The sequence below is a fragment of the Bos javanicus genome, chromosome 2 (genome assembly GCF_032452875.1).
Source record: "Bos javanicus breed banteng chromosome 2, ARS-OSU_banteng_1.0, whole genome shotgun sequence".
Taxonomy (NCBI): domain Eukaryota; kingdom Metazoa; phylum Chordata; class Mammalia; order Artiodactyla; family Bovidae; genus Bos; species Bos javanicus.
Window position 1 is genome coordinate 84,666,255 of NC_083869.1, and position 15,566 is coordinate 84,681,820.

The following is a 15,566-nucleotide window of genomic DNA, read 5'->3' on the forward strand; positions in this document are numbered from 1 at the left end:
CATTTTAAGAATATAGTCTAGCCTGGAAATCTCCTTAAATTTCACCTCTGACTTAAAGGTCATTACAAAATCAGGAACACTAACATTCTATTTAAAGACATGTATTCTGTAACTGATGGCTGGATGGTAAAGAATCTGCCTGCAATGCAGGAGACCAGGGTTCGACCACTGGGTCGGGAAGAACCCTTGGAGAAGGAAATGATAACCCATTGCAGTATTCTTGCTTAGACAATTCTAGAGACAGAGGAGCTTGACAGGCTGTAGTTCATGGAGTCGTAAAGAGTCAGACACGAATGATAGAGGGTTTAATAATAATATTTTGTAACTCCTCCAACTTGAATAATCATCTTTTATATATTAAAGATGGGCCATCTTCATCTTTCAGAGTGTATTTAAACATTTATATTCTATGCCTGTAATTTTTTTTACTCATTAATTTTAAACACTTAGTCTAGTTGTAATATATAGTAAGTTTAATTCAGTTTGTCATTTGTGGCCATACCACCTTTACAATTACAAAGGATAATTTTTGTCTATACCTGGGAGAAAAATATTCTCCATAGAAAATATATTGACTCTGTTTTTAGTTGTTAAGATAAACGATTTGGGGCAATTTTAAATGATATAAAAGAAACAAAGCAAAATTGAAGTGGTTACTTAATCACATAAGTTCTATTGAAACTATTTAAGAAATGTATTCCTAAAAACGCTAATTATTTTAGGGAAAATATATAGCAAGTGAATTTTCGTATTATGGGCATTCTATATTTTAATCCATGTAATCAAATGAAATATGTTCTATATTTGCATATTTTCTGTAACATTCCCAATGTGCTTTGAGGCATTCAAAATGCCATCAAGCTTTCATGTCTGCATCATATCTGAAGCCCATGCTTGGAGCTGTGCAAATACAAATAACTGTATCAAGTTCTTTCACCAGCATACTTATATTTTAACCACATAGGCATTCATCTGTCAGTACGTCTGCTTGTCTATCCATTTGTCCAACAATTTGTAAACATAATGTGTTCATGTTTAGTCATGTCTGACTCTTTACAACCCCATGAACTATGGCCCGCCAGGTTCCTCTGTCCATAGGATTTTCCAGGCATGAATACTGGAGTGGGTGGCCATTTCCTCCTCCAGAGGATCTTCATGACCCAGGGATGGAACCCCTGTCTCCTGCATTGGCAGGCAGATTCTTTACCACTGAGCCACCTGGGAAGCCCAGACATAACATATTAGGGCTTAAATACATAAAGATAATACAACCACTTGTATAAATGAAGTACACATATAAACATATATATGAGAAAATATAACCAGTGTATAAAGATATCCACATACACAGAGATGATCACAAAGTCAATATTCTTAGAGAAAATTGATTCCTTACTCAGCACGATGGGGTGGAAGTTCTTCTACCTTTTTGTCATCTTCCTTTTCTCTAGGATCTTTCAAAACAAAATCAACTAAAAGAAAATTGAAAAGTTCCTATCAACAATCTTACAGTAATTACAGTATTTCCCAAACAACTGCAAAATTAACTCCTTTAAAATTGTTTACATTAAGCTTTTTAAAATAATGAGCAATGTGTGTATTTATAAACACAAGAGATTTTTAAATTTTTTTTGAGAAAATCTATGATGTCTGTGTCTTTGAGAATGTATGTACTCTTTCTTAATGATGTCCCATTCTTTCATTTGAAAATCATTTCTTGTAATACTATATTTTCCTTTTGAGCTATGTACCACTGAAAGTAGTCTTATTGAATTGAAAATCAACAATACAGAGCAGTAGTTTCTCTTCAGTGAGGAAAGATAAATATTGCTCTGCTCTCTTTTAAATTGCTTAAGATCATAGAACTATCTTGTTAAGAAATCAGTAAAGTGAGCTCCCTCTGCTTCTGTGGTCCTTAATTCAGTTAATTCTATTCTTCCTACTTTTCTTTGAAGATGCTCTTTCTAAAATGCAAATATGTTACTACCCCTCTGCTTAAAATATTTCAGTGACTCTCCTTTACCCTCAAATGCTTTTAAGAAGTTGCCTTTTGTAAGCCCTTAATATTCTTTCCTGAAATGCACCCTTTTCTTGGGCCACCAGAAGGGCTTGCAAGCCCAGAAGAGCCTTTCACTTTTGTCTACTATCATTCCCACCACTTCTTAGGCCATGCACGTTTCCTAGTACATGTTCATCCTTCATGACTCGGTCCAGGTACCCCCGAGTCCTTCCTAACAAATCAGACGTGGCCTCTTCTCCCTTAGAACATGTTCTCCATTTCTCTCCTCACTGTACTTGCTACTCCGCTTTATCATTTAGTAATCTGTCCATCCCTCTTATTACATTATGAACTCTTCAGGGGCAAGAATTTGGCTCTTGATATGACTGACACACTCAAAGCAGTCTTAAATGCAATGAATGGTCTCCTCCTTGAAGGGTTCCCAGACCATTTCAAAGCAATATGATTTCTCCCGCTCTGACACAGAGTCAGTTATATCAGGCTTACCACCACAAACAACTGGAGAACCTTTCTTTAAAAAAGCATAGATATGAAAGACCTGCCTCCAGAGGTTTTAATTCAGATGGGTGCAGAAATGAGCATTTTTTAAATGATGCTGATTATTAGTCAGTCTTAGAGTCTACTGGTTTATACCACGAGTCAGCAAACTTTTATATAAAGGGTTAGATTGCTAGTATTTTCAACTTGTGAGCCACAAGATCTATATCACAACTACTCAGTCTCTTATGGTATAAAAGCAGCTAAAGACAATATGCAAGTTAATGTGTGTAGCTGTGTTCAGCAAAACTTTATTTACAAAAACAGGAAGTGGGCCAAATTGGGCCTGTGAGCTGTAGTTTGCTAACCTCTGATCCGTTGCAATAATTTTGTAGCTGATCACACTCTACTTTATGATATCAGTAATATTAAGGCTATGGTTTTTTCAGTGGTCATGTATGGATATAAGAGTTGGACTGTGAAGAAAGCTGAGCGCTGAAGAATTGATGCTTTTGAACTGTGGTGTTGGAGAAGACTCTTGAGAGTCCCTTGGACTGCAAGGAGATCCAACCAGTCCATCCTAAAGGAGATCAGTCCCGGATGTTCATTGGAAGGACTGATGCTGAAGCTGAAACTCCAATACTTTGGCCACCTGATGCGAAGAGCTGACTCACTGGAAAAGACCCTGATGCTGGGAGAGATTGGGGGCAGGAGGAGAATGGGGATGACAGAGGATGAGATGGCTGGATGGCATCACCAACTCGATGGACATGAGTTTGAGTGAACTCCAGGAGTTGCTGATGGACAGAGAGGCCTGAAGTGCTGTGATTAATGGGGTCGCAAAGAGTCGGACACGACTGAGTGACTGAACTGAACTGAACTGAATGCTAACTAACATTAAAATTTTCAGTTATGTTCTTTGTTGAGGGGATATACCCCTACAAATAGAAAGACTGTTTTGAAATTTTTTTGCTACACTTTATTAATGAAATTTGCCTGAGACCTGAAGCAATATAACAGCAAAACAATAAACAGCATAATAAATATAATAAATAGCTTCAAGTATAGATGTTAATTTTAAACTTTCAAAAATTCATATTTAATATGATACATTCAAATCATAAAGCAAAGAGAAACACTGATTTACCTATGGATTTTTTTACACTAAGAAGATAATCTTCTCTCATTTCATCAGACAATGCAAGTATGCTGTTAGTGAGGACTTTCAGATGCTGGGGGACTAAATTCAATACATGCTCCAGCCAAGAATCTTCCATTGGTGCTACATGGTCCGTATCAATTCCATGGTGGATATAATAGTAATATCTCTATAGAAAAGAGAGCAAGAAATGGAGATGGGTTTAGTACTATAATGGGTTTCCCTAGTGGTTCAGATGGTAAAGAATCTGCCAGCAATGCAGGAGACCTGGGTTCATTCCCTGGGTTGGGAAGATCCCCTGGAGAAGGGAATGGCCACCCACTCTTGCTGGATAGAGGAGTCTGGTGGGCTACAGTCCCTGGGGCTGCAAAGAGCCAGACATGACTGAGCAACTAGCACTTTCACTTTAGTACTATAATAAGAGAAGTATTTATCAAAAATAAAACTACTTAGCAAAATTAAAGTTTTAGAACAAATAATTTACAAATTATAAAAAATGGTCTTCTGCAATTTGTATTGCCATTATTTGTGTGTGCTCTGTTTAGTCATTCAGTCGAATCCAACTCTTCATGATCCCATGGACTGTAATCTGCCAGGCTTCTCTGTTCATGGGATTCTCCAGGTAAGAATACTGGAGTAGGTTGCCATTTTCTACTCCCGGGGATCTTCCCGACCCAGGGATCCAACCTACTTTCCTTGTGTCCCCTGCATGGCAGGCAGGTTTTTTACCACTGTACCACCTTAGAAGCCCTGGTATTATCTGATCTCTCCTATTTGGGGCTTCCCTGGTGGCTCAGAGAGTAAAGCATCTGCCTGCAATGCAGGAGACCCGGGTTTGATCCCTAGGTCGGGAAGATCCCTTGGAGAAGGAAATGGCGACCCATCCAGTACTCTTGCCTGGAAAATCCCATGGACAGAGGAGTCTGGTAGGCTACAGTCCATGGGGTTGCAAAGAGTCGGACATGACTGAGTGACTTCACTTACTTACTTATATTAAAAAGATGATTTTTATCTCATGAAAGTCAAAGCTCTTATCTTAATTCATAACTATGTTATAAAACATGAAGTTCAGTTCAGTTCAGTTCAGTCACTCAGTCGTGTCCGACTCTTTGCAACCCCATGAATCACAGCATGCCAGGACTCCCTGTCCATCACCAACTCCCGGAGTTCACTCAGACTCAAGTTCATCGAGTCAGTGATGCCATCCAGCCATCTCATCCTCTGGCATCCCTTTCTCCTCCTGCCCTCAATCCCTCCCAGCATCAGAGTCTTTTCCAATGAGTCAGCTCTTCGCATGAGGTGGCCAAAGTACTGGAGTTTCAGCTTCAGCATCATTCCCTCCAAAGAAATCCCGGGGCTGATCTCCTTCAGAATGGACTGGTTGGATCTCCTTGCAGTCCAAGGGACTCTCAAGAGTCTTCTCCAACACCACAGTTCAAAGAAGTTAGATTACCAAATATGTAATACGCTAAACAGAACCCACGTGGAAGTAGAATTGTGTGAAAATTGGCTTTAGGGACCTTGTATTATTGTCAATCAGAAGTAGATATTAAAAGCTGTAAGTGAATCAATATTCCCTATTCATTAATCTCAGAAATATTATACCATAGGATTTATGAAATTTCCAATTGGCCTATTGGTAGTCCAGACCATAATTTTCAAATGTTGTTAAATGTGTGCATGAGAAATTCATTTTAAGATGTGACAGTATTTCTCTAGTAATGGGCATTTAACTTCAATGTATTTTCACAAGCTTTTACAAGTCACTTAGAAAAGAATTCAAATATCAAAATACTTTCAAATTAGTAATGTTAAAGTCTTTGATATTTACTTTTTAAAATTTTTATATTTGAAATCCTTGAAGAATCACTTTTTTTAAAGTAAGCTAAAAAAAAAACAAAAAAATAAAGTAAGCTGATATGGTTTGTGAAATGTACATTACATAACTAAGATAATTTCTCATAGAATAAAGACATGGAAAAGCTATACATGATGAGGCTAGCTTTAACATAGGAGCAAGGAGACTTGAGATTCTCTGTGGTCTTAGGAGACAAGGGAGAGTACGATTTCCTCCATTCATCCAACAGAGCAATTTTATAGAACTTCATATTTACTCTCACATTCACATAGTTCCATAAGGAAGAAGTGCAGAATAATCTCAAAAGCATAAAAGCACCTTCAAGGTCTTCCTTTACTTTTAATTATACTGACAAAGAAATATCTTGTTACCAAGATGTCTTTCTCTATTGCAGAAGTGGTTAGTTTTGGAAGTGTGCTTTCATCAGGAGTCGCTGAGTCTAAGGCAGCATCTTGTTGCCTAAGAAAATGACAAACACACTATTCAAATGTCTATAAAGGTCAGTTAGAACATATATCAATAGATTTATCAGACTGCAGTCTATAAAAATAAGAAAAGTACATTACTGAACATTTTTAAAATAGTAAAACATTTACTTGGTACCATATTCCTCCCAGATTACTTTCTCTTTATTCATAGACACAATGTCTCACACACCCAGGTATACTAGAAGTGATTTGAAATATCTAAATCAGAGGCCACATCCTTTTTGATAAGCTTTATTCATTCTTCTTCACTGCTCCAAAATCATCTCTCTCCTGAAATTTTATAGAAATGTTCTTGCATTATTCCTGAAATATGTATGACTAAAATCCCATGGACAGAGGAGCCTGGTAGGCTGCAGTCCATGGGTTCGCGAAGAGTCGGATACGACTGAGCAACTTCACTTTCACTTTTCACTTTCATGCATTGGAGAAGGAAATGGCAACCCACTCCAGTGTTCTTGCCTGGAGAATCCCAGGGACGGGGGAGCCTGGTGGGCTGCTGTCCGTTGGGTTGCACAGAGTCGGACACGACTGAAGCGACTTAGCAGCAAAGTTAGCAACAAGTGACATAGAAGTTCATACGCTGCGATGCATTTATTATTGACTGATTGTTCACACAATACTGTAATGTTTCTAGCTATAATTTACTTCAAAATCTGTACCAGATATGATCCACATTTTGCGACTTCCTGTGGGGCTCCTATGTTCATATCTTCAAAGCAATAAATTGTTCTCAAACAGCTTTATCCTCTTTATCATTGACTGTATCATGCTGCAGATCCCAACTTCATCTGGGATGGATACAGGTTAGTGACAGTGTAATAAAATACTTTTTCCCACTAACTGTCCAGTGAGTGGAGACAGGTGGTTTATTAAATATCTGTCTTAAATATCATACCAAAGTAGGTACTCAGAATGGATCTTATGACTTATTTTATCTTTTGAAAATCTAGGAATCCACTATTCTGTGAGCTTTACACTTACTCTTTTCAATTAAATGGACCAGAGAAAAGAGTCAAGGCAATGTCTCAAGCAGTGTCTCAGGTAATGTCTCAGTTTAATTCAGTATGTAGATTTAGGAATGAAATCTGCCTAGGAGACTCCTGAAAAAGGTCAAGACTTGCAGTCAACAGGTACCAAGGAAGGAAATGAATACAAAGGCTAAGAACAAGGAAGTTATCTGAACAGCTTTATGCCAGCAAATTAGACAATTTAAATAAAAAGAACATATTGATGCTTTTGAACTGTGGTGTTGGAGAAGACTCTTGAGAGTCCCTTGGACTGCAAGGAGATCCAACCAGTCCATTCTGAAGGAGATCAGCCCTGGGATTTCTTGGAAGGAATGATGCTAAAGCTGAAACTCCAGTACTTTGGCCACCTCATGCAAAGAGTTGACTCACTGGAAAAGACTCTGATGCTGGGAGGGATTGGGGGCAGCAGGAGAAGGGGATGACAGAGGATGAGATGGCTGGATGGCATCACCGACTTGATGGACATGAGTTTGAGTGAACTCCAGGAGTTGGTGATGGACAGGGAGGCCTGGCATGCTGCGATTCATGGGGTCGCAAAGAGTCGGACATGACTGAGTGATTGAACTGAACTGAACTGAAATCCTTTAGGATTTAGGATTTTTGTCTTTTAAGACAAAGTAATAAATGTTTATCAAATGAGGGAATAAGCGTATGTAAGGACTGGTGAGAGCGTCAAGATATTCTGTGGTTGGAAAGGGAAGGGTTATTTTAACGGCAAAAGAAATCACCTTATTATTCTGGTGTTTGCATAGTAAAAAGATACTACTGACCATCATGTTCTTCAGGAATCAGGACATCTGGGCTCAGATTTTGCCACTATAAAGTATATGACCTTAATAACTGGGTTGTTTTTCTTTTTAATGGCAGAAATGCTTATCTTATCTAATTTGCTGAATCCTGGCATTCAAATTTCATCCTCTATGAGAGTAACATGGACCTAAAAGGATGCAGCAAGGTTGGGAGAGGGGAGGAGATAGGAGGCTGGCGGCAACAAGAGAGGCTGCAGAAATTCTTGCCATCAGAATGAAGATCCTTTCAGCTCTAACACTCCATGACTCTATTTTTCTGTGGCCACAGGCGAAAATTCTGCTCACTGGAGACAGTAATAGAAGCTCTTTACTGATCACCTAGTCAGGCCCTAAATAGTTCCACATATATTTTCTCTAAATCATACACCTACTATTACAGGGCACAGTGATAATTATTCCCACTGTATAGATGAAGAAACAATGTCAAAGAGATTAAATAACTTCCCCTTTACACATCATTAATTAAATATAAAAACAAGGATTTGAATTATCCATAAGTGCTTCTACAGTGCCATGCTCTTTTCATCAAACCAACATCCCTTTCAGAAATAAATCAATCAATGCTAGAAACACTGTACCTGGTTAAAGGGAAAATATGATGTATTTTATTTTACAAAAATGAAAGAACAAAATTGATATTTTTTTCTCTATATCAATAGAGATTTTTGATTCAAGATAGTAACACAAACATCTATTTTTTCAAGTTTTTCTGTGAAAATGGTAGTAATGTTAGCCCATGATTGTGAAGCAACTAGAGGGTCATCAGTTGAGGAATTATTTCAACAAATTTCTGGAACATGAAAAGAAGACACAGAAGAGTTGAAACAATTTAAAACACCAGAGACAATAACTCATGCAGGAGAGATTGAAATCTGCCTTAGAGACTCCTGGAAAAGGTCTGGACTTGCAGTCAACAGGTACGAAGGGAGGAAATGAGCACAAAGGCTAAGAACAAGGAAGTTATCTGAACAGCTGTATCCCAGCAAATTAGACAATTTAAATAAAAAGAAAATATTCCTAAAAGGCAAAAAAGTACTAAACATGATTCAAGAATAAATAAAAAATATGATGAGATCTATATCAAATGAACTAATTGAATTAGTATGTATGGATGTGAGAGTTGGACTGTGAAGAAAGCTGAGCACCGAAGAATTGATGCTTTTGAACTGTGGTGTTGGAGAAGACTCTTGAGAGTCCCTTGGACTGCAAGGAGATCCAACCAGTCCATTCTGAAGGAGATCAGCCCTGGGATTTCTTTGGAGGGAATGATGCTAAAGTGGAAACTCTAGTACTTTGGCCACCTCATGCAAAGAGTTGACTCATTGGGAAAGACTCATGCTGGGAGGGATTGGGGGCAGGAGGAGAAGGAGACGACAGAGGATGAGATGGCTGGATGGCATCACTGACTTGATGGACGTGAGTCTGAGTGAACTCCAGGAGTTGGTGATGGACAGGGAAGCCTGGCGTGCTGCGATTCATGGGGTCGCAAAGAGTCGGACACGACTGATCGACTGAACTGAACTGAACCTTTTTACAAATAAAAGTGCAGGTCCAGATGGTCTCACTAATAAGTTCTATCAAACAGGTAAGGAATAACTAATGCAAATTCTACACAAATTCATTTGGAAAATAGAGTGGTTGGAAACACTTCCCAACTCATTTTAAGAAGCCAGTAGTGCTCTGATACCAAAGCCAAAGACAACACAAGATAAGTACAGTCTCATATTATTCATTTGTAGACGTGAAAATCCTTAAAAGTTTAACAAATGTATAAAAGGGATTACACAAAAATAAACAATGACGAAGTTAAAAGAAATGCAAGATTTCTTTAACATATACAAAGCAATTAATGTAAAGGAAACAGTGACAGACTTTGTTTTCTTGGGCTCCAAAATCACTGCACATAGTGACTGCAACCATGAAATTAAAAGACGCTTGCTCCTTGGAAGAAAAGCTATGACAAACCTAGACAGCATATTAAAAAGCAAAGACATTACTTTACCGACAAAGGTCCATTTAGTCAAAGTTATGGTTTTTCCAGTAGTTATGTATGGATGTGAGAGTTGGACCATAAAGAAGGCTGAGCACTGAAGAACTGATGCTTTTGAACTATGGTGTTGGAGAAGACTCTTGAGAGTCCCTTGGACTGCAAGGAGATCCAACCAGTCCATCCTAAAGGAAATCAGTCCTGAATATTCATTGGAAGGACTGATGCTGAAGCTGAAACTCCCATACTTTGGCCACCTGATGTGAAGAACTGACTTACTGGGAAAAGTCCTGATGCTGGGAAAGACTGAAGGCAGGAGGCAAAGGGGACAACAGAGAATGATATGGTTGGATGACATCACTGACTCAATGGACATGAGTTTGAGCAAACTCTGAGACAGAGTGATGGACAGGGAAGCCTGGCGTGCTGCAGTCCATGGGGTCACAGACTGACTGAACTGAACTGCCATATTTAAAAAATAACAAAAATCAAATGATGATCACAATGGACATCAAAAAAGCATTTGACAAAAATCCAGCACCCACTCATGACAAAACCTCACAAAAAACTACCTTAATCTAATAAAGAATATCTTAAAAACCTACATTTAACATGATAGATAAATGTGAATGACTGAATGCTTTCCCCATAAGATTTGAAATTTCATTGTCACAAGTTTTATTGAACAATGTACTGAAAGATCTACCAAGAGCAAAATGGAAAGAGAAAGAAAAGAAAAACATCTAAACTGAAAATGAAGAAATAAATCTATATTTGCAGAGAACATGGTTGATATGTAGGAAATTCTAAGGAAACTTTTAAAAAGCTCCATAACTAGTAACTAGTAAGGTCTCATGGTACAAAATTAACAAGCAAAAGTCAATTTTTCTATATACTGACAAAGAACAACCAGAAAATGAAATTAAAAAACTTCATTCACATCAAAAAGAGAAGTAGAAGCACTTAAGAATAAGTCTTTCAAAGTCTAAGATTTGTACATTAAAAATGTAAGACACTATTGACAGCAATTAAATAAAATCTAAATCAATAGAGGGAAATAACATGTTCATGGACTGGAAGGCTCAATATTATCGAAATGGCAATTCTCTCAAAATTGATTTACAGATTCAATACATTGTCTACTATATCTCAGTATGCTTTTCTTTTTTTTATAAAGAAGATGACAAGATGATATTAAAGTGTACATACATGGAAATGCAAAAGACCTAGAATAGCCAAAACAATTTTGAAAGAGAATTTTGTGGAATTAAACTACCTGATTTCAAAACTTAATATAAAGCCATAGAGATCAAGACAACACGATAGCGGTGTAAACACAGACAGTTGAAGGGAAATAGAAGCCTATACACAGTCAAATGATTTTTTACAAAGGTGCCAAGGTAATTTAATGAAAACTGTCTTTTCAACCAATGGGGCTGAAACATTTGGATATTGATATGCAAAAAAAAAAAACCCTTAACACTTACCTCACAACATAGATACTGAAATAAAGCATACATATAAATGTGAGAGCCAAAACTAAAACTAGAGTTAAGCTAAAACATCTAAGAAAACATAATATTTACAATATTATGATAGGAAAAGGTTCTTAGATATGACTCTAAAGGAATGAACTATTAAAAAATCAATAAATCAAGCTTCAAACTTTAAACTTTTGCTTTTTAAAAAATTCCATTAGGAAAACTAAAAGATAAACCACAGACTGAAAGAAAATAGTTTCAAAGGATGTATCTGATAAAGAACTTCCATAGAAAATATATAAAAAACTCTTACAGTGCAATAATCAAACAACCCGATTTTTAATAATGGGCAAAAAGTTTAAAATTGAAAAACAAAAAGATTTAAATTGACAATTCCCCAAAGAAATTATGTGAATGCCAAACAACTACAAAAGAGATGTCCATCGTTATTGGTCATTAGAGACATAACAACTTAAAGCCGTGATAAGATCCAACAGTACATTTACTGGAATGACAAAACACAAGACAAAGCATGGGCAAGACTGTGGAGAGATTAGAAACTTCTTTATTCATTCTTATGGGAGTGTAAAATAGTATGATGATTTGCAAAAGAAAATTTAGAATTGTCTTAATTTAAACATATACCTCCTATCAACACACAACACAGAATTTCTACAACTAGGTATCTACCCAGAAGTGAAAACATATGTCCACGAAAAGACGTGCATGCAAAACTCATAGCAGCATCATTTATAATAGCCCCAAACAATAAGCAAGATGGATTTCAAATACATACATATTGTACAATTCGATTTATGTGAAATTTTAGAAAAGATAATACTACAGAGATAGAAAGCAGATCAATGATTGCCTCGGGCAACCGGTGGTAGAGAGGATTAATTGAAATGGGCAAAAGGGAATTTATGGATGACAGAAGTATTCTAAAACTGGATTTTGGTGAAGGTTGTGCAACAATAGAAATTTACTAAAATTCATTCAATGTACATTTAATATAGGTGAGTTTAATGGTATATAAATTATATCTTAATAAAGCTATGTTTCTTAAAGCCTGTATAGAAGACTATGAAAATATAACATTCAGGGGAAAAAAAGGAAAAGACAAACTGTACAAACACAGACTGCAAAGTAATAACAAATAAAGCAACACAGGCTTCTCATCAACAATAATACATGCCATTATGTGGCTATAGAAAATACCGTGTTGTGTAAATAAAATTTGCTAATGGAGTAAAACTTAAAGATTCTTATCAAAAAAAGGGAGGGATTTAAATATGTCAGGTGATGGATGTGCTAAATTGACTGTAGAAATTCTTTCACAGTGTATATTAAGTCATCACATCATATGCTTTAATTTTATTTGTCAATAAAGCTAGGGGAGGCTTCCCTTATAGCTCAGTTGGTAAAGAATCTGTCTGCAATGCAGGAGACCCAGGTTCAATTCCTGGGTTGGGAAGATCCCCTGGAGAAGGAAATGGCAACCCACTCCAGGACTCTTGCGTGGAGAATCCCATGGACAGAGGAGCCTGGCAGGCTACTATCATGGGGTGCAAGAGTCAGACACTACTTAGCGACTAAACCACCACCACCAAATGGGGAAAATGTTAATATTTTTCAATCTAATGTTTTCCAGATTTGTAGGGGAAAATTACTATTATCCTTTAACTCTGCAGCCAGCTTACTCATCATTTCAAGAGAAAGGCAAAATTAGTAGAGACCTTTATAAAATGAAAGTTTTGGGTTTACTCTCTACAGATTCTCACTGGAAGAGCTACTAAGGGATGGACTTCAGCAAAAAAGAAAATGAATCTAGAGGTAAGAAGCAGAATGCAAAGACTATTTTCTAAAAAACTAGAAAACATGTTAGTAAATCTAAATAAGTGTTAACTTTAGGAAAAAAAAGAGAATGGGGAATTTAAGGACTTGGTAAAACTAAAGTATTATAGAACTATTGGTAGAAATAAAATAAGCAATCACATGAAAAATGCAAGGAAAGTTCAGAGCTAAGCTAAAGTACTCCAAAGTCCTTTCATATTATTCAGGAAGAAAATGAATCAAATGCATTTTAAACTTAAGAAAATATAAATTACAATGTGTGTGTGTGTGTGTGTGTGTGTGTGCTCAGTTGCTCAATTGTGTCAGAGTCTTGTGACCCCATGGACTGTAGCCTGCCAGGCTCCTCTGTCCATGGGATTATTTCCCAAGAATACTGGAGTGGATTGCTGTTTCCTCCTCTGGGGATCTTCTGGAACCCAGGGATCAAACCTGCATCTCCTGCATTAGCAGGTGGATTCTTCACCAATGTGCCACTTGGGAAGCCCCCTATAAACTGTAATACATGGTTTCAAATGCTTGGGTAACCACTAAAACAATAAAAATACATTTTATAACTTTTAAGACAATAGGAATAAAGGAAGAAAATAGAAAATCCAATTCAATAGAAATAATAAAAAAGATTAAATAAGGCAACATATAGTAAAAAAATACAAAATAAGTTGTTAGAATTAAGCTTACATATAAAAGAATACCAATAACTAATAATGGGATTAAACATGCTACTGAAGTCCAGAAACTCAGACTGAATTGTAATTAGTCCAACTTACCTGCCTCCTGAGAAACCCATATGCTGGTCAAGAAGCAACAGTTAGAACCAGACATGGAACAACAGACCAGTTCCAAATTGGGAAAGCAGTACATCAAGGCTGTGTATTGTCACCCTGCTTATTTAATTTATATGCTGAGTACATCATGTGAAACACCAGGCTGGATGAAACACAAGCTGGAATTAAGATTGCCAGGAGAAATATCAACAATCTCAGGTAAGCAGATGACACCACCCTAATGGCAGAAAGCAAAAAGGAACAAAAGAACCTCTTGATGAAGATGAAAGAGAAGAGTGAAAAAGCTGGCTTAAAACTCAACATTCAAAAAAGTAAGATCATGGCATCTGGTCCCATCACTTCATAGCAAAGAGATGGAATAAAATGGAAACAGTGACAGACTTTATTTTCTTGGACTCCAAAATGACTGCAGAGGGTGACTGAAGCCATGAAATTAAAAGATGCTTGCTCCTTGGAAGAAAAGCTATGATAAACCTAGAAAGTGTATTAAAAAGCACAGACATCACTTTGCTGACAAAGGACTGTCTAAAAGCTACGATTTTTCCATAGTCATGTACAGATTTGACACTTGGACCATAAAGAATGCTGAGCACCGAAGAACAGATGCTTTCAAACTGTGGTGTTGGAAAAGACTCTTGAGTCCCTAGGACAGCAAGGAGATCAAACCAGCCAATCCTAAAGGAAATCAATCCTGAATATTCATTGGAAGGACTGATAGCTAAAGCTCCGATACTTTGGCCACCTGATGGGAAGAACTGACTCATTGGAAAAGACCCTGATGCTGGGAAAGATTGAGGGTAGAAGAAGGGGACAACAGAGGATGAGATGGTTGGATGTCATTACTGACTCAATGGACGTTGAGTTTTATGGTTAAAAAGATACTTCTGTTTCTTACAACTCGGCAGAAAAGATAATCTGAAAAATCTCCCTGTACAATTCTATAAACACTGAATGTCACAAAGTTCCTTTGAATGCATAGCCAAGTTCTCAAGGAAAAAGGAAATACTCAGGAGGAAAAAGACGGAATGATAAGGCAGAGAACGGCCAAGCCCTGAGGTTACGGCCGCCCTTGTGGGAGAGAGCCTTGGACTTTAATGTTCATGTGGGTCAGGAGATGACTTTGTAGGCTAGAGTTAAATGGAAAATTCACACCCCTGTATAAAGCTGCAACCCCAAATGGGCTCTATCTTCAACCAGGGGAGGGCCAAAAATGACAGGCACAGGAACGTAGTGTCAAAAAGACCGTCTGTTTTGACCAGGACACTGGGAAGTGAAAGAGTCGCTTCTAAGAATTTGTAACCAGAGGCCTACCCACCCATGGCTTGAAGTGTTGATTTTACAGTTTGTGTGATCTGAGAGAGCTTAACTGAAAAAAGGTGGTATAAGTGGGCCAAGCTGGTAATGTCCAGTGGTGCCTGGCAAAAGCCAACTCCTAGCCACTCCACAGAGGCGCCTGCCTGGGTTCTAACTGCACAGGAGCCCACGAGACTGCCTTCCTTTTGTAGCACACAGTGACCACTGCCCTCCCCTCAAGGGAGGGCTATCCAGCCAGTAAGATGTCACATGGGGACAGTAAAACGGGGCTTTCCTGGGAGTGACAGTGTAATGTGTCACTAAACT

At 37.6% G+C, this 15,566-nt stretch overlaps 1 protein-coding gene across 4 annotated transcripts in view; it reads right to left on the minus strand.

Annotated features, from left to right (window-relative positions):
• Positions 1–15,566, minus strand: part of DNAH7 (dynein axonemal heavy chain 7) — a 252,750-nt gene that overhangs the window by 207,962 nt on the left and 29,222 nt on the right. For all 4 annotated transcript variants that reach the window (XM_061440697.1, XM_061440686.1, XM_061440708.1 and 1 more), the window contains exons 6-8: positions 5,886–5,973; positions 3,645–3,825; positions 1,397–1,472 (exon numbers count right to left, since the gene is read on the minus strand). In XM_061440697.1, coding sequence (XP_061296681.1) covers positions 1,397–1,472; positions 3,645–3,825; positions 5,886–5,973 — 345 coding nt within the window. The remainder of the gene's footprint in view (positions 1–1,396; positions 1,473–3,644; positions 3,826–5,885; positions 5,974–15,566) is intronic.